General features: G+C 34.5%; 2 protein-coding genes and 1 non-coding gene across 4 annotated transcripts; all 3 read left to right on the top strand.

The window, feature by feature from the left end:
• The first annotated feature begins 7,595 nt into the window (after positions 1–7,595).
• LOC126718958 (probable leucine-rich repeat receptor-like protein kinase At1g35710) lies at positions 7,596–11,632 on the top strand. Its single transcript, XM_050421382.1, has 11 exons — positions 7,596–7,873; positions 7,970–8,117; positions 8,254–8,325; positions 8,905–8,976; positions 9,324–9,395; positions 9,506–9,649; positions 9,737–9,817; positions 9,928–9,999; positions 10,155–10,226; positions 11,213–11,284; positions 11,382–11,632. Exons 1-11 carry the CDS (start codon positions 7,774–7,776, stop codon positions 11,470–11,472), a joined length of 996 nt encoding a protein of 331 aa, XP_050277339.1. The 5' UTR covers positions 7,596–7,773; the 3' UTR covers positions 11,473–11,632.
• A 1,321-nt stretch (positions 11,633–12,953) lies between these two features.
• On the top strand, positions 12,954–13,027 carry TRNAT-AGU (transfer RNA threonine (anticodon AGU)). Its single transcript has one exon. It is a non-coding gene; the product is annotated as a tRNA-Thr (tRNA).
• Positions 13,028–14,287: 1,260 nt separating this feature from the next.
• Positions 14,288–17,180, top strand: LOC126718956 (remorin 1.4). Of its 2 annotated transcripts, none has more exons than XM_050421378.1 (6): positions 14,288–14,586; positions 15,500–15,594; positions 15,700–15,960; positions 16,051–16,459; positions 16,686–16,767; positions 16,843–17,180. In XM_050421378.1, the coding sequence occupies exons 1-6, from the start codon at positions 14,561–14,563 to the stop codon at positions 17,032–17,034; spliced, it is 1,065 nt and encodes a 354-aa protein (XP_050277335.1). In that variant the 5' UTR covers positions 14,288–14,560; the 3' UTR covers positions 17,035–17,180. The 2 variants fall into 2 exon arrangements, with proteins under 2 accessions (XP_050277335.1, XP_050277337.1); XM_050421380.1 differs by having other exon boundaries at positions 14,294–14,586; positions 15,304–15,594.
• The last annotated feature ends 6,787 nt before the right edge of the window (positions 17,181–23,967 follow it).

Here is a 23,967-nt window from a genome sequence, read left to right as displayed (position 1 = left end):
TTTCACAACAAATTATAGGTGGTTAGTTGTTATTAGTTCAAATTTGAACTTAACACTAACATTATTTTTTGAGAGATGCTACGTCTACAATATTTTTACAACATTTTTACAACAAATCACAGGTGGTTAGTTGTTATTGGTTCAATTTTGAAACTAACATTAAGATTACTTTTTTGCCCCAACAATAACAACCAATAATAACCTGTCACTTAAGATTTGTTGTAAAAATGTTGTAGACATATCATTTTTTTTTTTGTGCCCACAATAACAACTTACTACTGTTTCTCAAAAAAATAAAATAACAACTTACTACTTAGAATTTATTGTAAAAATGTTGTGAACATATTATTTTTCTTTTAAAATATTAGATTTAATTTTTTAATTAAAATAATTTAATATAAGAACATTAATTTCGGACTGATGGATAACGATTGCAAACCATAATTTGTGGAAAAAAAATGTTTTTAAATTTTTTAATGACAGAAGGCATGCCTTATCCACAAAAATAATTAAGAGGTTGTGTAACGCACTTTGGAAGTCGTGATCTAATCAAATTATACAAATGTCAATCCCTTAAATTGCCAATTTAGTCCCCTAAACATTTCTAATTTGAATCATTAATCCTTTTTTTCTTCCTGAAAAAATTATTAACATTTAATGCTTTAAACATTATGTTTTGTGTGTTAGTTTAGTTCATGTATCTTTTTTCTTTTTCTTTTTTTTTTTTTTTTTTTTTTTTTGAGATGAGTTCATGTATCTTAAATAAATGCCAATTTATTTGGCATTCATGTATCTTAAATAAATGCCAATTTAGTCCACTGAACAATTCTAACTTGAATCATTAATCCTTTTTCCTTTTTGAAAGAATCATTAATGCTTTAGACATTATGTTTTGTGTGATATTTTAGTTCATGTATCTTATATATAAATGCCAATTTAGTCCACTGAACATTTCTAACTTGAATTATTAATCCTTTTTCCTTTTTCCTTTTTGAAAGAATTATTAATACTTTAGACATTATGTTTTGTGTGTTAGTTTAGTTCATGTATCTTATATATAATATAAATGCCAATTTAGTCCACTAAACATTTCTAATTCGAATCATTAATCCTTTTCTTTTCTTCTGCTAGAAAGAATTGTTAATACTTTAGACATTATGTTTTGCATGTGAGTTTAGTTCATGTACATTATCATTATAAGTGTTAGTTTTCTAAGTTAATTTCCTTAACATTATGTTTTGGAGTGGGGAAAAAAAAAACGTAATGGATTCACCTATAAAGAATAGAATAAAATGGAATATGTTATTCTTTTTCTTAGAATGTTTAAGAGTTTATAAATCAATTAATTAATAAATATATTTATTTATTTAAAAAACATATAATTTTATTACGAGTATTATACTTTATACTCTTCATTCCCCCCCCCCCCCCCCTCCCAAAATATAGGATAAATTGACATTTCACCTCATTTCATTAAAGAAGGGAACAACAAGCTGTCGATAGCTCTATCCCCTTGCATCCGTACCAACGAATTGATCAAACTCAAACTTGCATCCTTAGCAATGAATTGAGCAAAGGCGAAGCAAACTTGGATAAGTTAAAAAATTCAGCAACCGTTAATATGTTTATATAAACATTAATACAAAAGAATAACATAATATATATCCTATGCATAAATAAATAAACATTCAACGAAATTCTTGTCCTCTTGCATTAGAGATTTTTAAAAAATAAAAAATTGATACTACCTCTCTAAGGGAAATGTCAATTACTCCTCCTAATTTCACAGTTTACTCCCTCTTGATGTTTTGATTTATGTGTCAAATATCCTCTTATGACCATTTATGTGTCATTACAGAATTGCGTTAAAACACATAATTTTCAAATTAAATTCCCATCAGTAATAATCTCAAAACAATACTTGATAACTATACAGGTTATAATATGATTAGAAAAATCAAGAAAAATAAAAACCATACAATTTTTTTTTTTTTTTGTTATTTTTCCAAACCTTAAGAAAAGTTTGGGGTAATTTACAACCCCAAATATAAACTTCTAGTGGCCCAAAATTCTAACCAAAATTTTCTTAGTTACAAAATTTCTTTAGACAGGGGTAGGTATTGGAGGGTAATGTAGTCTATCAATCCATTTCATGTCTGCATCTAGAGTCCACTTGATAGCAACTCATACATGACACAATGAAGCGATGTACCACTTTCTAATTCTTTCTTCTTCTTCCTATTCTTATCTTCTTGCTGGACTTAATTAATTACCTGAAGAAAAATCTTCTGCTGGTAGAGCACAGTATTAATTATTAGGGGCGTGCTATAGCTATTGTTATTATTGTATTATTCGTATGAAAAGTATTACTACCTCCTAATAAGTCTAGGGCCATCCCCACACACACATATATACGTGACTCATGTGATGAGACATAGTAATTGCCGACTACCCCTGATGGCTCTAATGGTGTCCCCCCAATTTTCTTGGCAATAATATTCATTCATGTGTCTCTTGCTTTGCATTAAAACTCTCTCTCACTACTATCACCATCTTCCATATTACTCTCTCTTTTCTCTTCCTAATAGACCTTTTCCACAATCACAAAAATAATCCCATCATCTCTCTTTGCAGCCATGATGAAGAGCTCTCCCTCTTCAACCACAAGCTCCTTTTTCCTTTTCTTGAGGCTTCTGATATTGATCATCATAGTTTTCCTTCTCTTTGTGACTTCAGCCTCTGGTCTCTCCAACCCAACCATGCATGAAACCTCTTCAAGAAACTCTCACAACCATCACCGTCACCATCTTTACCCTCGCATCCATTCTTGTGGCTCTCTTTCTCATGAAAGGTCACGTTCTTTGTGCATTAAACTTCAAAGAAACCACCAGTATCAAACTCTCCCACCACCACCACCACCCTCAGAGCTTGATGAGATTGACCCAAGATACGGTGTGGAGAAGAGATTAGTCCCCTCTGGACCAAACCCTCTTCACAACTGAGAGCAAAACCATCGCCTTTAACCTACCTTCTGTTTCTTTCTTCTAATTTAGCCATATAGCTTCCTCTATATACTAGTAAATTTTCAAGGTTCAAGTCATGATAATATAGTGGTTCGAAGCCCATAATTCCTTTTTTGGTTTTCACCATTTCTTTGCATCTTTTTTGATGTCTAGCCCCTTTTCTTCTTTCACTATATATGTATACCCAAGAATCAAGGTTTCTTGGTTTCACTTTTTTTTTGGGATGGTGATGATTCACTGATTCGGTACTGTTCTATTGTAAACGATGTTGCTATTTCCATTATTGTTTTTGACTCTTTTTGTCCTCCTGTGGAAAAAGGCAAAAACAAGCATGGAAATGGTCTACCTTTTGTTGTATTTAGTGAGACTGCAGTTTGGGAGAGGTGGGATTTCAAGAGAAACCCATGAGCTTCATTAATTTGGAGGTGTTATTAGCTAGCTGGGAGATGCCGAATTCAATGGACTCAACTCTTTTCTGAGGGTAAAATGGACTTTTTCGAAGTACCATTTTGGTCTGCTTCAAATTTATTTTATATATTCATGTATAGTTATGTGTTTAAACTTCAAATCTATGAATATGACAAGGTTGAGATTTTCCTTAATGTTTTTATCCTTTCTTGAAAGCATTGTTTCCTTTTCTTTTTTTCTTTTTTTCTTTTCCTTGTTTCTTTCTTTCTTTCTTTCTTTCTTTCTTGGATAAAAGTTGTATAAGTCTTGCTGCTAGTTCCAAAATCCAAATCTAAATTCATTGCAACTAGTTGAATTGTATCTTATGTGTCATGTGGAGCAATTTTCCTCATGTGAATCTTGGGAGTACTTACTTCCCAATGTACATAAAAGCACTGAGTTTTGAACTGGGAAAGGCCGTGAATCTCATGGGCATATCTGATTGTCAACGACAATAGGCGTAGTGGGGCATAATGTATTGCAGAGAAAGTTGCAATTGCTTTTCTATTCTCGTGACAACTTACAAGTATAATGTAGATCATGTTCTAAACAGAAACCAGCAATATTATTGGCAAATGGCCATTGGGAGCACCAAAGAAATCGGTGCGTTTGGAAGAAAATATATACACTTTTATGTTTATGGGGGATAATCAAGCTGTTAATTATAGAATCAAGCCAAGAGTTTCGTAACAATTATTAACAATTTTTTTCTTATATTAAATTATGAAGTTCTTAATTAGTATTTGTTGATGCTAATTTGGTTCAAGTCATGAATCCCCTTGTAGTATCTTTGTGCATGTGTGTGCACGGACCACGGAAATGCATTCTAACAATGGCATCTAGAGCTCTCCTTCATATTAGTTTACTCCTCTAAACAATTAAACTATGTGCATGTGTGCATGCACTCTAACAATGGTATCTAGAGCTCACCTCCTTGTTAGCTTACTCCTCTAGATAATTAAACCATAGAAAATTAAGGAGTTCTTCCAAAAAAAAAAAAAAAAAAGGAATTATATATTCTTGCACACTTTATATTACAGTACTGTATGTATTTTTATGGAGATATATCAAAGCACACACCAACCAAAAAAAAAAAAGATTTTATACTTTCACTAGCCAAAATAGTATAATATTTATTACTGAACAAATAAAACAGATAGCCCTTACATATGGGACAAATTTTATTATTTAAAACATAGTTTCCTAAGATAAATATTTCAAAGAAAAAATTAAGTATTATACCTAGGGTGATGCATGACTTGATTAAGAATCAAAGACCATAATAGAAGTAGGTTCTAGTTAACTCAACTGGTAAAGTCTTTGATAGTTGTATAAGAGATCTGACGTTCAATTCCCACTTACACCAAAAATTGATTGGTGTCTTGGTCTGATGATAAAAAGTTATCATTAAAAGCGAACACCATATATTGTAAAACTCTCTCAAAAAAAAAAAAAAAAAAAAAAGACCATAATAGAATCCCCTAAAAAAAAAAAAAAAAAAAAAAAAAGAGACCATAATAGAATCCCCTAAAAAAAAAAAAAAAAAAAAAAAAAGAAAAAAGAGAGAGAGAGACCATAATAGATTATGATATAATTAAAAATAAATAATGAAATTCCTTTCCAATTCTTCAAACTTTTGATAATTGAGTTTAATTTGAAGTAGTATGTTAATATCTTTCAGGACTTCGACAATAAAGATTCACCTAAAGTGAACTATATAATAATTGTAATTTACTTACAAAAGTATTCACATTAGTCTAGACAAATTTTAATTAAAATTGTAGTCAAAAAGCCAAAAAAAAAAGTCCTATTAATTGCATTCAACTTTCTATTCTTTCCCTATTTCCATTTTAATATTCTTTTTATTCAATTTTTTTTCTCTCCAAAATAATAATTTTGTAATCAATTCTTCACTCTTGGTCAGCCCTTATTATCATTCTTCTCTGCCAACAACAAATCACAATTCACATAAATAACATAAACTCAAATAGTAAATAAAATCATTCCAAGACTTGCACACTTAACTCACCATCACAACTCACATAAACTCAAATAGAATTTAAAACCATTCAAGACTCCCACAATCAAATGAAATCACTAACTATTGCCCCATACTCCACAATTTTGGCCACCTACCACCAATTACTGCCACCCAAAATCCACACTTAGATCACCCCCACCAACTTCATTCCACTATTGGCTAAAGCCAAAATCCAAGCAAACCACATAAGGCAATATCACTAACCTGCAAACCCAATCGTCCTAAACCTCCCTTAACCATCATGGTTACACCATTGTTATTTGTGGGGCCCTTTTTAGGACAGTTCACTGGCCCAAGCTTGATATGAATCTTGGGTCACTAAAAAGGGCCTGGAATGTGTTTCAATGTTGCGTGAAATGGGTTCGACTCATCGCAACCTATTTGGGTTGTTATATAAACCAATCTGTACACAAGTTAAATGAACTCTAAAAAAAAAGATAGAACAATATATATATATATATATATATATATATATATATATATATGGGCTTAGCATGACAGCGAATACAAAAGATATGAACAATTAACTAGAATGAATAGTAATATATGCAAAAAACTTAAGAGGCTTTATTAATTAAGTCAAGTATCAAAAATATATTTAGTCCTATATTGTAAGGATACTTCACAAAGCCTAATAAGCCTCAAAGGTCACAAACTTGGTTTATCCTTTCTAGGTTCACAAGACTTGTGAAATTTAAGTCCTGTTGATCCAAATGGCCCCTTAAGTGTTACTGAAGTACCTTTTACAATGTTTCTTTCTTGCTCAATGAACTCGACTTAAACCCTGAAAGCTCTCTTTTGTATCTTTTTAGTCTCTTTGCATGTCTAATGTTTGCCCTTGCATCTCTCCCTTGCTTCCCTTTATACTACTCTTAAGAGGCCTTGACTTACCATTTTCTCCCTTTGTTTTCTTGGTAATGGATTTATCTCCTTTGTCTGACACATTGGTGGCCGCTCCTTTCCTCATTTTCTCTTATTTTATCTTTCTAGGAACTCATGTCTGAAAGCATCATGGTTGGCCTTCTACTTGTAGAAGCCATCTCTTTGGGATAGGTCAGATCCTTCTTTGAGTTCAATGAGGTAAGATATTCTTTCAAGGCTTAAAAGGGAAATTTCGAAGGTCTTAGAACCTTGTTGAACCTTGTCAGATCCTTCCTTGTTAGACCTTTTCCTAAAAATGGTATAGATTCTCCTTTGTGGTGGGTGAACTTGGAAGGCATCTGATCAAGGTCTCTTAGTTCCTTCACACTGGTCTCTGGTCCTGAGAGTATTACTTGTCCCTTTCACCTTTCTCTATCTCCTAGGAATTTGATCTTGACAGGTCATCCAATGTTTTCTTTCCACCTTTCTTCCTTTAGGGGAGTGTGACCCACTCTCAAGCTAATCTTGGGTCATTTGTAGCCTTTTTGAGATTTTCCTATCATAGATGTTACTTTCCCAAGGACTCGTTTCTCATGGCGTGAATGACCCGTTATTAGGCTAAGTTTGGGTCATCTACTCCCTTCCTTGGACTTCCTTTCATTTTCTCATTTTTCTTTGGATTTCTTCCCCCCCTTTTTCTTACTTTGCAAGGCCTTTAGGTCTATTCAAGGCCTATGACTCTTCCTCAATTCTATGGACTGGTCTTCTATTTTTCCAAGGTCCACATCCTTCTTCACCTCCATGTGTTGGGCTCTCTCGTTGTACCTTTTGGACCTCAACATTAACCATGTCAAATCCAATCATTATCAACCATAGCCCATCCCATTGAGAGGCTACATTATTACCCAATTGTTGTTACAACTTTAATCAACTACAACCAAAGACCAATGACGTTGTGATTTGAACTAGCTATTTTATTCCAAAGAGAATTTATTTATCAATAAAACAAATTGAAACCCAAGACATAAATTAATAGTAGAAGGACCAAATTAAATTTTTATTTAATAAATAAATAAATAGCTAAAGAACCAAAATTCATAATATAAGCCCAAATCCGTTTTCCTCTTTCCCACGGTTCTGGCCCAAAAAAAAAAAAAAAAAAGTTCCCACCGACGGCAAGCAATAGCATTATTACCTTCCTTCCATTTCCGTGTTATTTTAAGATTTAGAAGTGACTTTAAAAAGCTATAAATTATTAATAAAATCTCTCTGTCTCTCTCTTCTAAACTGGTAAACTCTAACTAAACTAGCATTAAACTGGAAAGATCTATGACTCTGACTTCAAAATTTCACTCCTTATTTTCATAGATTACATTCATACATACATACATAGATCTGAAAATGGCGCTACCGCGTCTTTCATTCTTTGCATTCTCTCTCATTCTCATTCTCACTCTCATTTCCTCTCCTCTCGCTCTCTCCAAAACCCTCAAACGCGACGGTACGGTTTTCACCCTTAAACCAACGATTCTGTCTCCGATCCGATCCTCTCCGATCAGATCCAAATCTCACTCTCTCTCTGTTTTTTTGGCTGCAGTGAAAGCTTTGAACGAAATCAAGGCGTCGCTAGGGTGGAGAGTGGTGTACGCTTGGGTTGGAGACGATCCTTGTGGAGATGGAGATCTGCCGCCGTGGTCCGGCGTCACTTGCTCCACTCAAGGCGATTACAGAGTCGTCACCGAATTGTATATGATTCTTTTGTCTCTTTTGGAATTTTCACAATTTGATGAATTCTATTCAAATTTTTAGAATGTGATTGTGTTTTGAATTTTTGTGTAATTAGGAGCTTGTTTTTAAGCTAAATTGGATTCAATTTTGCAGAGAAGTATACGCGGTTTCGATCGTTGGACCTTTCCCTACTGCTGTGACTAATCTCTTGGATCTCACTAGGCTGTAAGTTCCTTTGTGCGTGTGTGTTGAATGAAATGTGTATTTGTTTATTTGGTTTTGGAGTATTTATATTTTAGTGTTAGTGAGCAGATTTTAATGTGAAAACACTGATGGAAAAACAATTTTGGTTGTAGTGATTAGTGAAAGTGCTGAGTTGGATTAAGTATTGTAGTTTGAGATGAACTTATACCGTGTCGATTGCTTTTCATATGTATACTAGTCGATTTTTTTTCATATGTATGTGAGAGAGTCGCTCGAGATGGTTTGGTTATCTGTAAAGGAGTGATTAATGCACTTGTGAGGAAGATTTGATTTGATTTGATTCAAGTCAAGGAAATGGAAAGAGATAGATGAAGAAGTAAAAAAATACTAGTGTAAGTAGTTTTAACTAAGGATGTGACAAAGGGTGTGGTTTTGGATACGATAGAGGAATTCATGTGAATGAACTCGATTAGTCTCTAGAGGATCCATAGCTGAAAGATCATCTTCCTCTTTATTAGAAAAATATAGATGGGATTCAGATTTGTTTATCTATTTGGTTTCTTCAAGGGTTTATGATGTTTATGATTGTTCACATTACAGGGATTTTCATAATAACAAGTTGACTGGCCCAATTCCTCCTCAGATCGGACGGTTGAAGCGTCTTAAAATACTGTACAGTCCTCTACACTTTTTAAGATCGCAATTAGCGATTCTGATGTTGTTTTTGATACTTTTAACTAACACATGTATTGTATTTGTCATGTTTTTGTAATATTTCTCCTGCTTAAGTTTCCATAGTCAGAATGTGATTTTGTTGAATGTCCCTTGATAGTGGACAAATATAACAAGAGATTTTCGAGTGACTTGTGCTAGTAGCAGCTGTTAATTTTTGGACAACAGATGCTCCTTCCATCCCAAAAAAAAAGCTCAATTATTTGTTTCAGTTAATGTTTTGATTTTTGAAAGCTTTGGTTCGTTGACCTGATCTTTTGTGTTCTATGTTGATTTTTTTTTCTTAGTAATTTGAGGTGGAATAAACTACAAGATATCATACCTCCTGAAATTGGTGAACTGAAGAGTCTAACTCATTTGTGAGTAACTTAACTTTCATATGGCCATGAAATTAAGTTTGTGGAGTTTCTGTTAATACTTTTGTTTTCCCTATTTAGAGTTAATATATCATTTGTTATAACTTGCACAGATATCTGAGCTTCAATAGTTTCAAGGGTGAAATCCCTAGGGAGCTTGCGAACCTTCCAGAGCTTCGGTATCTCTATCTACAAGAGAATCGTCTTATTGGGAAAATTCCTGCAGAATTGGGAACTCTTCGAAATCTTCGGCACCTGTAACAATTCATATCCTCTTCAGCATGTCTTGTTTTAGGCATTCATCTCCATTGCACTGCTAACATGTTCATTTTATTTTGACATAGGGATGTTGGTAACAATCATTTGGTGGGTACCATAAGGGAACTCATACGCATTGAGGGATGCTTTCCAGCTCTTCGCAACCTGTAAGTTAATTCAATTGGTGAATTTAAAGATATTCTGCTTTTATTTTGCAACTATGGCCTTCAGTGAAATGATAATTTTTAATAAATCTCTATGTGAATCTGATATGTAGTTATCTAAATAATAACTATTTAACTGGAGGAATACCAGCACAACTTGCAAATTTGACCAACTTGGAAATCTTGTAAGTATTGCTTCTCTCCCTCCCTCCCTGCGTGCGCGTGTGTGTGTGTGTGTGTGGTTGATTAGAACGTTGCTCATCATTGTAAACCATATATTAGAATATTATCTTAGCTATATGTATGAGGTTCTGATTGTTGATTATTTTGGTTCTCACAGTTACCTCTCCTACAATAAAATTTCTGGATCTGTACCAACTGGACTTGCTAATATTCCTAAATTGATCTACTTGTGAGTTCTCTTTCAACACTTTTATTGCTATATTTGATTGGTTATCGTTAAGGGGTTGACTTTCATAGAGATGGGATTATGAAAGACCTATTGCCCTTTTTGGTAGTAAAAACACATTGGCAGCCTGGGGCCCTGGTTGCTTCTCTCTCTCTCTCTCTCTCTCTCTCTCTCTCTCTCTGTGTGTGGGAAATGGTTAGGTTGTTTAAGAGATTAGATTGGATTAATTAGTGTTTTTCTGACTTGATTAACTTGACCCTGGACCTATGTATAAGGTTATATATTCTTCTTATAAATGAAAAGAAATAGATGAATCTTTTATCTTTAAATTTGATTTTACATTTGTTATTGCTGCCTTGCTGGTGATGCATCATTTTAGCCGGAATTAACCTTTTGACATAATGTTCTTATGATTAATATAAATGCTGTTTTACGTTTTGTAATATTCAGTTTGTTACTATTTTTGCTTGCTTGCTATTGGCAACCAAGGCAATGTATTATCAGACAAGAATGATAATAATTAAATTTAATGGGAATGTCTGCCACACTTCAGTCTGTTCAGAATTATCCACACTAATCTTCCTAACTTTGTGTCTTGGTTGCTGCCTTCATTAGGATATGAAATCCTCACTTCAGTACCATTACATGCATTGTTTAGATGATTCATTAATCCATTATATGGCTTTAATGCCCAATTCTTAAAGTTTGTAGAATATGACTTAAGATATTAATCTTTTGCCTCTCTAAATGTGGAAAATCGAGATACATTTTGAAGACTTTCCGTGGCTTGTTTTAGCTACACCGAACTTGCATTTCTGTCCTGGCATGCATCTTTTAGTTGGCAATTAATGGAATGCATTTTCTTTCTTCATTTAAATTTTTTTTTTTTTTGGATAAATGCGTCGTTGGATTATGTTTTCATTGTTGATGTCTATGGACAGGAAATTTTCTTGGTATATAGTCTAAAGGATTCCTTGATTCAATCTCAGGTACTTGGATCACAACCAGTTGACAGGGAGAATTGACTCTGAATTCTATAAACACCCTTTCTTGAAAGAATTGTGAGTTTTCTTTACCACTCAGATCTAGGAAAGTCATCAATTCCTGAGCTTGAGCATTGAATTGGGTATTCTGTTGTTAATTAATTGTTTTTAACAGGTATATTGAGGGTAATTCATTCAAGCAAGGCGTAAAGCCAATCGGTGTCCACAAAGTCCTTGAGGTTTCTGACACTGAGTTCCTCGTTTAGTTAAGAAATCAACTTATTCTTTACTAGATTAGATATTGTAATTGTATATTGCCAAAGCAAAGGGTTTATGTACTCTGGGAAATAGTTAATTTTGTCCGTCTCTTATTGTCATTAAGGAACTTCAGTTAAAGTTTATCGTTGACGATTACTCATTCTGCTAGAGAGTTATTTATGATGTAAGTAAATTTAATTTCATAGTTGCACTTCAATTAGGATTTGATGGTTATTTTTGAATCATTGCATGAGGATGTAGTAGTAATATACATAAGAGGATGGAAAATTGTTTCGAAGTGCTGTAATAACAAAATCATTTTTTTTTTTTTTTTTTTGAGGAGTTAGCTATGGATTCTCAACAGACTAATTAGTTTTGTTATAATTGTGATTTAAAAAATGCACAACCGACTCTTTTAGTGATGAAACTCACCCAAAAATAAATATGAAGAGTATTAAAATTAGGGTTAGTTACTCCTTAACTATTAGGTCAATGCAATCTCCCTCAACTATAAAAGTGAGTAATAACCATCATAAATATTTTTATCATTAAGCAATGTACCTCATTATTGATTGCCAAACTCCCTCCTAAACTATTGGGCTAATAATCTCACTCCTTAAATTGCCCCATGTCGTTGGTAAGATATATTAAATTCAAATGGAAAGTAATTTGTTGGAATCTCATTTTCCTTGCCATTGCTTCTTCAAAGGGTTGCTTGAACTGGCATTCTTCACAGTATTTCCTTGCCTTCTTCAATACTCATCCGATCTCCTTAACTATATCCGTGTGGATTGAATTTCACTATATCACTGAATCCAAATTCCAACGAGATCCCAATTTAGCCTAAGAACAGAGAGTGGTTACAGATGTAGCCCCAAATACCCAGACATCATCTCACTATATCACTGAACCCAAATGCCAATGAGATCCCAATTAGCACAAGCACAAAGAATGGTTACAGATGTAGCCTCATATACCCAGAAATCATCGCAATTTTTTTATGAGAACGTCAACAAAGAACGATTTTTTCATGTCAATCTCGCACTCTTTTTTGCACCTAAAATCATGGCTATTCGTGACACAGGACTTATACTAGGAATTTCATTAGAGTACAGTAATGGTCAATCAAGGTATCCCAAAAAGAATATTAAAAAAAAAAAAAAAACTAATTTAAAACTATATCCGAGAACTAACTTTCCTATAAAATAAATTTCCAGCTTCGCACACAAGGCATGGCATAATTAACAATATAATATGTCATTATTTTCAAGTTCATATCTTTTTCCAGACAAACTCCACTTGCAGTTGAAAAGCAAGCTCCGGAAACGTTGAAAACAATATGCCCACTTTGCTAGATTTGTATTGTTACTATAAATATAAAATCACTTTCTCTTCCCAATTTTGTTATCCAACAGAATAAAATAAAATAAAATAGTGCAGGTTAGAATATAATATTATATAAGAAGTTAGGCACACCCCAAACAAAGATGCTTTCGTAGCTCAGTTGGTTAGAGCACCCGTTTAGTAAGCGGGAGGTCTTGAGTTCGACTCTCAACGAAAGCATGTTTTCATTGTTCTGACTTCTGTCCCTCTTTTGCTTTTTAAACAATTTTGAGAAGCCGAAAGTGGCAATGATTCCAATGAATAATGCTCAACCAAACCAAGCAATTAACGAATACACATCTAATTCTCAAATGTTCACTCATCTTTTGACTCAGGCACTTTGTACCTCTACAAAAGTAACCAAAAAAAAGAGATTAGATTTATTGTGTCGAACACAGAATTTTCATTTTTGAGCCTGAAATCAATAAGCCTAAATACCTCTTTTTTTTTAACAACCATTAAGGTTACAAGTTGTGAATAATAGGTAATAAAGTAGTATTAGTAAAGCACGAATATGAAAATCAATAACAAGTTAACAACTCCCAACTTTGAATAGATTGTGAAAAATGTTATATCTGTTGCATTTCTGTGATTTGGGCTGGTTAAAGTTGTGAGAAATATATGCAACTACGAGCAGTGCACTTGGGTTAAAGTTGGCCATTCACTCATTTTCAAGCTGGTTCTGGTCTCTATTTCTTCAGTATACTGTTTCCACAACCAGTTGGCACAAAATGTTAATAAATTCTTTATCTTCACTCTCCACGTGTAATCAATTCTCACATTTGTATTTTTAATTTCGAAGTCCACTAGTGAAGGGAGGAGACAAAAGGTTTTGTATGCCTAGCTGCTGCTGCTTCTTTTTTAAAGGTTAAAAGTAAAACTATTGAGGAGATTTGATTCTGAACATATCTCTATATTGGAAATGAAAGTACCAATCAACTTAAAGGTTATTAGCATATGCCCAACTTCCTTAAAAATATTTTTTTTTAAAAGGAGCTTCCAATTCAACCCAAAAAAGAATCAGCAAAAAGGTTTAGCTATACCATGAATTATCCACTAATTTTAGTTTTTTTCTTTCTTTCTTTTAATTCTTTTAAAATTCACTAGAATGATGTCTATTTTTGGTGTCCTTTAATTACCAACTTGTCTTTGCAGGAGCAGGGGAACAATCTAATCTAGCTAAAGCTTTTATATATGCATGTTGTCTCCATAACTTCAATTTTTAAAGGAAATTAAGGTTACTTTTTATCAAAGTTTTCAGATCATGAATGTCTAATATATCTGCTCATTTGGGAACTGAGGCCACGACACGTAATCAGATTTGTTTTCGCAATGATTGGACGGTCCTGATTGGTGGAGTAGATTACATGCTAGGCATATTTGTAACAACAATCATGTAAGTTTTCATATTGAAAGGGTAAAAAAAAATGAGGATAAGGGTAAAGATCATATATTACCGGCTTTCCACATTGAAAGTAAAGCATCAAGGGAAAGAAAGAATACTTTTCTTCATTCCATTGAGATTCAAAACCAAGCGTGACAGCAAAGCATTCCCAACTTTGCTTGCCTACCCTGCACTAACGGCACAGCCTAAGACCAACCTTCACAAGCATCTCTATCTTTTAGCATGCTTCTCCTTCAAATAAACCCCAAAGCCATGGATTGCAAATCATCTCTGAAGCAGAAGTTCCAGAACAGGCTTTGTCTTAAACCATGGATTCTTTGGTCAAACAACTAAGGTAACTCTGGTTCTTAACTATGAAATACTTAACAGTTTATATAGACATAGCCGAAAGGCTTGTTGCACGTGCATGTTTTACATTGTTAAGAGTTTTGTAGTTTAATGACATTACCTAATTCTTCTAATAAGGAGAACTGAGGTTCAAATCCCCCTTCCATTTACAACAAGGGGAAAAAAATTGCAAGTCTTGCAAGTTCAAGAGAAAGAAAAGGGGAAAAAAAAAAAAATCATTGCCTTTACATTTTTAAGAAATGATTCTTTGGAATTTATCACCATATGGGAAATTAAGATTATTTATAATTAATATGTTGAGCTGCTGTTAAGATTTTTAAGAACTGAATTCTAGAAGACGTATGGGATATTTTTAATCACCATATAGGCAAGTGAGATTATTTGTAATTAATATGTTTGAGAAGCTTTTGAAATTTTTAAGAACTAAATTCTTGAAGATATATGAGATATTCTAAAATTCCGCTCATATGGATTTCTACTTTCTGAATTATCACAAATGTAACTCTCTCACCATCATCATCACTCATTTGGGTTTATAATAATTGTTACAATTTGTGATAGTTAAATCATTTTTCTATAAGTTTTGACCTAATGAAAGTGAAGATTTGGACTAATGCCCTTTACTTCATGAGGCGTGGTCTTTATCTAATTATGTTACCCCTTATCCGATTATGCTATTGAATTTGGCAGCGTTTTTTTGCAGTAAGCTTATTTGCTTAAAGGTAAAATAAAAGGTGACTTTAAACAAATAAACCAGTTTGTTTATCGGAAGCCAGGTTATTTGCTCAAAGTCACCTTTATCTCATTTTTAAACAAATAAGCTAGCCAAATGCACATAATTCTCATTAGTTGTGTAGGTTGAAAAGCTTCAAATGTAAATAAGTAACCACTTCTATTAGGGGGAGATTTTCTGGCATACAACGCCAAAATACAGAAGAGGCTGGCAGCATCAGGGATGGAAGAATACCACTTCAACAGACTCAGAGTTTCAAAGGTAAAATAAATAAATTATATATATATATATATATATATATATATGATGAAGGGTGACTCATATGGATGAGGCAACAATCAGAAACCTTACTGGTGTGTTTTACAGAGAAGAAGAAATCCCAGAACTGGTTCCAGAGACAGTTCAATAGGCAAATGAGTCAGGATTATGATTCAAGCAAAATAATAGAGCATGCAACCGCAGTGGCAGCTGCTACATATGCCATCGCCACACTTGAAGAACCAGGCATCCCGGATCAGAAAAAGACGAGTGAACGCCCTGAAACCTCTTTTATCAGAAGTAAGAGCAAAAAGGAGGATACAACACGTTCAGCGCTAGAACCTGGTAGAGCATCCAAGCGATTCTCAGGTAAAGATGCAAAGCATGAGAACTGCCAGTTATCTATGAGTTCCTGATCATACTATTTCAAACAAAAGTTTATGAGATGGGTTTTATTAGGTGAAACTTCAATGAGACTTCCTGAAGGCAAAGATACCAAGGTGCCAGAAACTGCTGCAGCAACTGGAAAGACACCCCAAAAACAAAAGTCCATAGGGCCTGCGCCTTCAATGAAAAAGACTCCAACTTTTGCTGAGCACTTGAAAAAAACTGACAGTATACAACCTGAAAGTGCAGCACCAAAACCTGATCTGCCTGCCACCATTAATCTAGAAATGCCACCAACTGAAACTCAAAGGCAGAGTTCAATGAGAGCTGAAATCCCACCAACTGAAACTCGAAGGCAGAGTTCAATGAGAGCTGAAATCCCACCAACTGACTCCGAAGGCCAGAGTCCAATGAGATTTAGAGCAGAAGAAACAGAAGCAGAAGTTTGGGAGAAAGCTGAGTTGGCTAAGATCAAAGAACGGTACTTATTCACTTTGAGAGTGGTCTACTGAACTATATAATTTAAAGCCAAAGTGAATATGAAACAAATCATCCTGAGTTAACAAGATTGTATGGTAGACATTACATCCAAGCAAAAAATAAATAAATAAAAAACTATAAAAAATAAAATTATGTGCTGAAATTTTTGCTGCAATGCCTATGTTAGAAGCAATTAAAAATATGAACACTAACAGAAAAAATTTCAGGCACGAGAAGATGAATTCCACAATACTTTCCTGGGAGGAAAAGAAGAAAGCAAAAGCCAGACGCCGACTAGATAAGACAGAGGTTTTTCTTCATTATCTTTTCTTTAGTTAATTCAAAAAGAATAAATAGGGTCTGATAATCTCTTCTTGGATGCAGAGTGAAGTGGAACGAAGAAGACTTAAAGCTTTAGAAAAATTTGGCACTGAGATGGAACATATTAACCAGGTTTCAAGAGGAGCAAAAACGCAGGCAGAAGAAAGGCGAAAGAATGAAGAGTTAAAGGCAAAAGAAAAGGCAAACATAATTAGAACTACAGGGAAAGTTCCTAAGACATGTCTCTGCTTATGAATTTAACCAGTTTACCTGGTTTTTCAGGGACAAAGGCAGTCTTTGAAGTTCAACAAATGTAATTATTTATTTCATAATTCCTTAACTAACTCAAAGTGTAAATTGTAATACACTGGAAACTTCTTTATAAGATTTGTCATTCCATATCAAAGAATCATTACACAGATTCTAATTTACTAATCCATGATTACAACATTATGTCATTCATGGACAGCGGAAAATCTCTAGTGATGTCGAGATTCTTGAAAATATCTTTTTTCTAACAACGACGGATTTTTTTTTTTTTTTTTCTCATTTAGTACCAAATTCTTGCGAGGGAACTTTAAATTTCCATTGCAAACCAGCCGGAATGACATCAAGTGGCACCATGGACAGGAAACGAAGTATGGAATCTTAATTTGTTGAGTAGGGAATTTCAAGACAGCCAATTGAAGCCCTAGGACACAATTCTTGCAGAGAGTGTGAACACACCATAAGACATAGGGCACATTCTCAACGATGTTGAAAGATTCCCAGCATATTGGGCATTCCAGTCCTTCGTCTCGGCTAGCATTCGAACACACCTCATCATCTGAGCAGTCTTGAGAAGCTCGACTTGACTCTACTAAGTTTTTCCCTGACTTTTCTTCAGTCCAATACTTGCAATGGCATTTGAGGCAAATTTCCAAATCGTGACAGAAGAAAAAGGTCTGATTAGATAAGAGCATTAACTGCTAAAAATGCAGAGTTTGACATTCTCCTGTGAAAGAACCCCTATGCCATGAAACTTAGCCTCAAAGATTTCTATCCAGGTTAATTATAAACAACTCATGTTGCTCACATCAAACCTGTAAATAGTCCATATTTACAAGGTCAATAGCACTCTATGTAATGTGATAGTAAACTGTTAGAAACTGAAGTTAGACTGAAGTAAGATTGATGAAGCAATGCAAGTGTGTAGTTTCAATTTTATTACTGCTTAAGCTACTTACAGTTTAGTTACTAATATTATATTAGTGTACAGAACGGCATGTTGTTTGTACATAGAGTAGTTGATAGTTAGTTACATAGTAGTGCCACTTGTCATGTTTAGATTGGCTAGATAGTTGGTTATTCTGTTATGTGGTTTCCAGCTCCTCTGTTTCTACTATATAAAGAACAAAGGTAGATATTTATCAATACACAAAATCATTTCACAAGCTTCACAATGTTCACTCTCTTTCTCTCTGATTCCATTTCCTCCATTGTTAAACCCTTGAGCTTGTATGTGATTTCAACATGGTATCAGAGCTGAACTAGTTCAGAGATTCATTCAAGTTTGGTATTCTCTGATTCTTCCTAGTTCAATTTCGTTTTCTTTGATTTCTTGGTGCTTCTTCAAATCAACTAGAAATTTTCTTCATTGTGTTTTTGTTGATTCTTGCACTAAGTTCATCATATTCTAGGTCTTGATTTCTTTAGGATATTGAAATCTTGATTCTTTTTCTCATAATGGCATGTCATTTGTACATAGAGTAGTTGATAGTTAGTTACATAGTAGTCCCACTTGTCATGTTTAGATTGGCTAGATAGTTGGTTATTCTGTTGTGTGGTTTCCGGCTCCTCTGTTTCTACTATATAAAGAACAGAGGTAGATATTTATCAATACACGAAATCATTTCACAAGCTTCACAATGTTCACTCTCTCTCTCTCTCTGATTCCATTTCCTCCATTGTTAAACCCTCGAGCTTGTATGTGATTTCAACATGGTATCAGAGCTGAACTAGTTCAGAGATTCATTCAAGTCTGGTATTCTCTGATTCTTCCTAGTTCAATTTCGTTTTCTTTGATTTCTTTGTGCTTCTTCAAATCAACTAGAAATTTTCTTCATTGTGTTTCTGTTGATTCTTGCACTAAGTTCATCATATTCTAGGTCTTGATTTATTTAGGATATTGAAATCTTGATTCTTTTTCTCATAATTGGAAATTGAAAATTTTCGATCTTACGGTTTTTCAATTCCTGATCTATAGCTTTCTGTTGTGATTTCATTAAGATTGTAGATTGTATGTTGATTTGATTTGTTTTCTCATCATATCACAACATTCATCACTTGTTCCTTGATGAATTCTCTAGAAAGTCAATTCTTGATTTTCGTTTGCTAGTTCTTGTTTGGGACTCTGAATCTTCATCATTTTCTTGATAAAATTGCACTAAGTATGACTAAGAGTTCTTCTGGTGCTACTGCCCTCGCTGTTCAACCTTGGGAAAATACTTCTAGTCCCTATTTCCTATCTAGTGGTGATAATCCTAGTGTTTCATTGGTGGTTCAACCTCTCACTGAGGAGAATTATAGCACATGGAGTAGGGCAATCCTTATTTCTTTAGATGCCAAGACCAAACTAGGATTCATTGATGGTTCAATTCCTAAACCTCAATCTGTTGATCATCCCTATTACACAGCTTGGTGTAAATGTAACAGCACAATCTTGGCTTGGTTGCTTAATTCTGTTTCTAGAGATTTACAACCAAGTATAGTTTATTTCAAGACTGCTAGAGATGTATGAATTGACTTGTAGTATAGATATAGACAAGACAATGGACCTAGAATCTTTGAGTTGAGAAAGGAGATTAGTTCTTTGACTCAAGAAAATTTAACCATCAATGCGTATTACACCAAATTTAAGGGACTTTGGGATGAATTTTCCAATTATAGGACATGTACTTGTGGACATCAAGTAGAGGAGTGTACCATGTCTTTTCTAATGGGGTTGAATGAGACTTATGCAGCTGTCAGAGGACAGATTCTTCTTATGGATCATGTGCCTCCCTTAATCAAAGTATTCTCTCTTATAATTCAAGATGAGAATCAAAGGAAGGTAGGTGCTACCAAGAAGATGCAGCTTGACGTAGCAATTGCCTTAGCATCAGCATTAGCAGCAAAGAATGTTAAGAAAGGTAGGCCACAATGTACTCATTGTGGTGCTATGGGTCATGTGGTTGATAAATGCTTTAAGTTGCATGGATACCCTCCTGGCTATAAGTTCAAGTCTGCTAAAGGCCAAGCTGTAGCTGCTTTACCACCATTTGCCAACAATGTGATTGCTTTTGAAGATGATGCAAGTGAAGGTGTTAGCCTTACTAAGTCAAATTATCAGGAGTTACTTGGTTTGTTGAACTCCAACTGCCATTTTGGTACTCAAGGACCTTCTGAGGGAGCTGCAGATACCCATCAGGTTGCAAATATCATCACTCAGCCTTCATTTGATCTTCAAGAGCATGAGATATCAGGTATATGGTTTGTTCCTAATAGGCCACAAACTGAATGACCCATTGTGATAGAAATTAATTCATTAATTAGCCAAGTTATTAATTAATCAATTTATCATGCAAACGTGTGGTAGCACAAAAAAATCACCAATAAACTAATAATGCAGCGGAAAATAAATAATACAGTGATTTGTTTACGAATGAGGAAAATCTAATGGCAAAAACCCCACCGGGTGATTTTCAGGTCACCACTCCCGAAACTCCACTATTATCACAACAAGCGGTTATAAGTAAAGGAATCCAAGTACCTTACCAACCTACAGTTGAACCCTTACCCCAATACCCAATTGGACTTGTTCTGTAGTGACAGTTCCCCTTTCAGATGCACGACTCCCAGTACGTGACTAACCAATTACGTGGATCCCAGTACGCGACTTCAATCACCAACTAAGAAGGTTGTTGGTTGCAAAGTTCTTCAGTTCATTCACACGATGAAGATCAAGAAGATGCTTGGTCACAAAACCCTACGGTGCACATACACAGCAACTTCTTCAAGAGAAAGAGATGAACTAGGGTAAGAACTTCGTCTCCGGTCACAATTTGCTTGAATAGAATTTGCTTAAAGCTTGTACAACTTGTGAACACTTTAATGACCCTTAAACTGGTCCTTTTATATGTCTAGGGTTAGGAGAAAAGAAAGCCCAAAGACACATTCAAGGATCCCAAGAAAATCATATTGGAATTCTGACAATCTTAAATCTCAACAGATAGAAGGTGTCGAGCAGGTGTCGAGCAGCTGTCAAGCAGGTGTTGAGCACACCGAATGAAGAACAGCTTCCTTAAGCTCGATAGATGCAGCTGTCGAGCCAGTTGTCGAGCTTTAATGATTTTGCACTCTGAACTTGTTTTCTTGAGCAGACTTGAAAGTTTCAATACTTGATCTTGAAACAAGGTTTCTTGAAGTATTTAAAACATCTTAAATCTACCCAAATATAAGTAAAGTGCGTTTTGTCAAAGGATAAGCCAATTACATAAAATCATGACATATGTTCTTAACACATGAAACACATATGTCCTAACAGTTCCCTCTCTTTAATACTCAGTTTTTTCTTCTTCCATTAGTACTTCTCATATTCAGTCCACTGATTGGATTCTTGACAGTGGACCCATTGATCATATGATTCATTCTTTAGCAATTTTCACTTCAATTACTTTTATAGTACAAATTTTTGTTAGACTTTCCAATGGTGACACGGCTAAAGTTACACATATTGGAACTGTGCAACTATCATCTACCTTAGTTCTTGACAATGTGCTTTGCATACCTAGTTTTTCTTTTAATCTGATTTCCATTAGTAAACTGACCCAACATCCTTCTTGTTGTTGTATTTTTCTTTCACAATACTGTTTCATTTAGGACTTACAGCTCTAGAAGATGATTGGGTTTGGTAGAAATCAAGGTGGATTATACACATTACAAAGCAGCTTGCTAGATAGTTTGCCACCATGTGTTTCTGATGCTCTTTCCAAGCTTTCATCTTCTTTTCCAACTGTACCAGCTCTCAATTCTTGTAATGTGAATTCTGTTGATACTACTTGTTTATGTCATTGTAGATTAGGCCATCCCTCTGCCAAAAGACTTGACTTGTTACAATCTGTTGTACCTACTATCATTTCTTGCAATAATAAGACATTTGATTGTTCTATCTATCCACTAGCAAAGCAAAGGAGATTATCATTTCCTACTTCTGTTTCTCATTCATCTGCATGTTTTGATTTAATACATGTTGATATCTGGGGACCTTATTCCACACCATCACTAAATGGTTCTAGGTATTCTCTCACCTTGGTGGATGACTATAGTAGGTGCACTTAAGGTCTTTTTGATGAAATACAAGTCAAAGGCTTCATCTTTGATTCAATCCTTTTATAATCTCATTTTTTACTCAGTTTAAACTGCCTATTAAGGTTAGATCAGATAATGGACTTGAGTTTGCTTTGAACTCCTTTTATGCTTCTAAAGGGATTATCCACCAACTATCTTATGTGGAAACACCTTAACAAAATTTAGTTGTTGAGAGAAAACAACTGAAGAGGTTTGGAGCCGTAAAAAGGTAAAGTTTTCCCATTTTAAAAGTTTTTGGTTGTGTTTCTTATGTTCCTATTGATTTTGATGCTTGTAGTAAACTTGATGCAAAATCTAAGAACCCGACAGACATGTTGACTAAGGGTGTCACTACTGAGAAGTTGAAGTTGTGAACAGTTTCAAGTGGTCTTCTAGCTTAAGGACAGGAGGATGATTTGTAATGATGAGGGATTATCTTTGGAGGATTGCGGTTAATGTTGGCGATTGTACTAGTCTCCAAGTGGGAGATTTGTTGGGTTTAATGAAGCCTAGTTGTGTTTGATCTGGATTATGTCCCGATCCGAAATAATGTTGTTACAGTTTTTAATGGGATATTTTCTGAGACTTAGTCCATGGAGCGGAGGCTTGGGCCGATAGGCCCAAGCCGTAGCCCATTGTGAATCCTGTGTACAGGATATAAAAACTGTTGTTTTGGAGATTAGGGTTTTTTTTTTTTTTTTTTTTTTTTTTTTTTTTAGAAAGAGAAAAATTGTACTGCTGCACTTTGTATTTTTCCCTGAGAATAATGAAATCCTTGCAACTGCGTGGACTTAGGCAAATTGCCGAATCACGTAAATACTGTCTTGTGTGTGATTGTTTCTCTTTGGCATATATTTTTTCTCTATTTTTGCATCTCACAAGTTTGGGAATTTGTACATATTCCCATCAAAGTGTTCATATTAAAGACATGAAGATTGATCTAAGAAATTAGTGAAAAAAAGATGTTTCATTAAGTCTCTACAGATACTGCTATCGAGACTAAATGAGAAGCTCGATCTATCGAGAATTATGATTTTCAAATTTCCAGATCTGAAATTCGGGTCAAACTTATGTATTTGTTTAAGGTTTCTTTTCTTACAACCGTAGACATATATAAGGCTTATTTTAAAAGCCGTCACACACGGATATAGAGACCTAGAGTTTATTTTTCTCTCTGAAAAGCTACTGCGTTTATACGCCTTAGGATTTTGTAATCAAGTGCTTCCTGGTCTTCATTGCTAATAAAATGAAGAACTTTGTAGCCAATAACATCCATTCAAGTTGTTGGAGTTAGTCATGTACTGGGATCCATGCAAAATGGGTAGTCACAAATTGGAGATTTATGCATCAAAGGAAAGGAGGCTACTACAAGATTAAGTCCAATTGGGTATTGGAGCAAAGGTTCAATTGTAGGTTGGTATTTCAAGATAGGCCAGGGTAGTGGTAAGATTATTTATACTTGTAACCACTTGATTGTTGATTAGTGGATTCTTGGGAGTGGTAACCTAAAAATCACCCCGGTGGGGTTTTTGCCTTGCGAGAAGTTTTCCCCATTTGTCCACAAATCACCGTGTCAATTTAATTTCCGTTGCATTTAGTTTAATTGGTGATTTGTTAGTGCCTTCACGATTTGCATGCAATTTAACCTAATTAATCAACTTGGGTAATTAAATTAATTAAATGGGGTCAAGCTATCTTAGCCCAACAACAATCACGTAAGTTTTCACATTGAAAGGGGAAAAAAAATGAGGATAAGGGTAAAGATCAGCTTTCCACATTGAAAGTTAAGCATTAAGGGAAAGAAAGAATACTTTGCTTCAC

The sequence above is a fragment of the Quercus robur genome, chromosome 3 (genome assembly GCF_932294415.1).
Source record: "Quercus robur chromosome 3, dhQueRobu3.1, whole genome shotgun sequence".
Lineage (NCBI taxonomy): Eukaryota > Viridiplantae > Streptophyta > Magnoliopsida > Fagales > Fagaceae > Quercus > Quercus robur.
The sequence above is the reverse complement of the archived record's forward strand: the minus strand, read 5'-3'. Positions and strand labels throughout refer to the sequence as shown.